The sequence below is a fragment of the Penaeus monodon genome, chromosome 33 (assembly GCF_015228065.2).
Source record: "Penaeus monodon isolate SGIC_2016 chromosome 33, NSTDA_Pmon_1, whole genome shotgun sequence".
Lineage (NCBI taxonomy): Eukaryota > Metazoa > Arthropoda > Malacostraca > Decapoda > Penaeidae > Penaeus > Penaeus monodon.
In genome coordinates, this window is record NC_051418.1 from 10,497,550 (window position 1) to 10,498,586 (window position 1,037).

A 1,037-nucleotide genomic window follows, 5' to 3' on the forward strand; every position below is an offset into this window, starting at 1 on the left:
CTTCCGCAGCACACAAATAAATAATAAAGTTGACATGTATGCACACAGAAAAAACTTACATCAACAGGTTTTAAGACACCAGCCTGGTCCAGGACTGTAACAAAGGATTCAATAAGCTGAGCCTTGGTGACAGGGTCCATACCCTTAGTGATAATCTCATGGATGCAGTCTGCTGCCGCTTCCCGTAACAGAGGTTCTTTTAGGTGGTCTACCAACTTGCACACAAATCTGAAATTTAAGGTTCAAGTTTAAAGGATTTCAGGGAAAAGGGAAGTTTGCCTAGAGACTTAACATGATTCCTAAGAGAATTAATTTTACATAAATTAAAAGTCTCCAAAGATCAGTATTGCAGCTTATAACAACCAACAAATACATGCACATAATCAGATCACAGTGTTATCAAAGACCCTTCACTGAATGAATATCAAAAACCAGAATTAGGAAGACAGAGAAGAACAAAGTGATAATTCCTAATTCCTCAATAACCCTGGCTTTATTCACTTACCTATCATTAGCAATAAGAGAGATATCAATCCAGGCAATGTATGCACCAATGACATCATGACACTGACACACTAGCTCAGCATTGGTTTTTTCATACTTAACCTGGAAATTTTAAGACCACAAAATATATTATCTCAATTTAGGAAACAGGTAGTAGAAAAAAGATATCCATAACATTAACATAAAATCTCCCACCACAAAGACTGACTATATAACCAAGACAACCAAAATACAAAATGAGACCATCTTTGACTTACCAAAATGTCATACCAGGAATTGGTGAGGTCTACTACACAATGCTCTCTCATGGTATCTTTGATCCTTGTATTGCGTTCAGTCTCAACTTGTGTATGCATTATTTCACGATCAACAACCTGAATGGAAATCTCATTTAATAGTCATAGAAGTAAAGGTATATCAAATTAAGAAAAAAAAAATTCCAGTATAAAACATTAAAATTTCATTGTAACAGGATTTGTCTTGGAACAAAGTTAGACATGAAATATTAACCCCATGTCCCTGGGAAATGTAGT

At 35.3% G+C, this 1,037-nt stretch overlaps 1 protein-coding gene across 1 annotated transcript in view; it reads right to left on the bottom strand.

Moving 5' to 3' along the window:
* LOC119594003 (exportin-T-like) overlaps positions 1 to 1,037 on the bottom strand; it is a gene marked incomplete in the record, with an annotated part of 14,234 nt that overhangs the window by 6,980 nt on the left and 6,217 nt on the right. Inside the window, 3 exon segments of the mRNA XM_037943030.1 lie at positions 60 to 228; positions 506 to 606; positions 762 to 878. Of these exon segments, the coding sequence (XP_037798958.1) occupies positions 60 to 228; positions 506 to 606; positions 762 to 878 (387 nt within the window).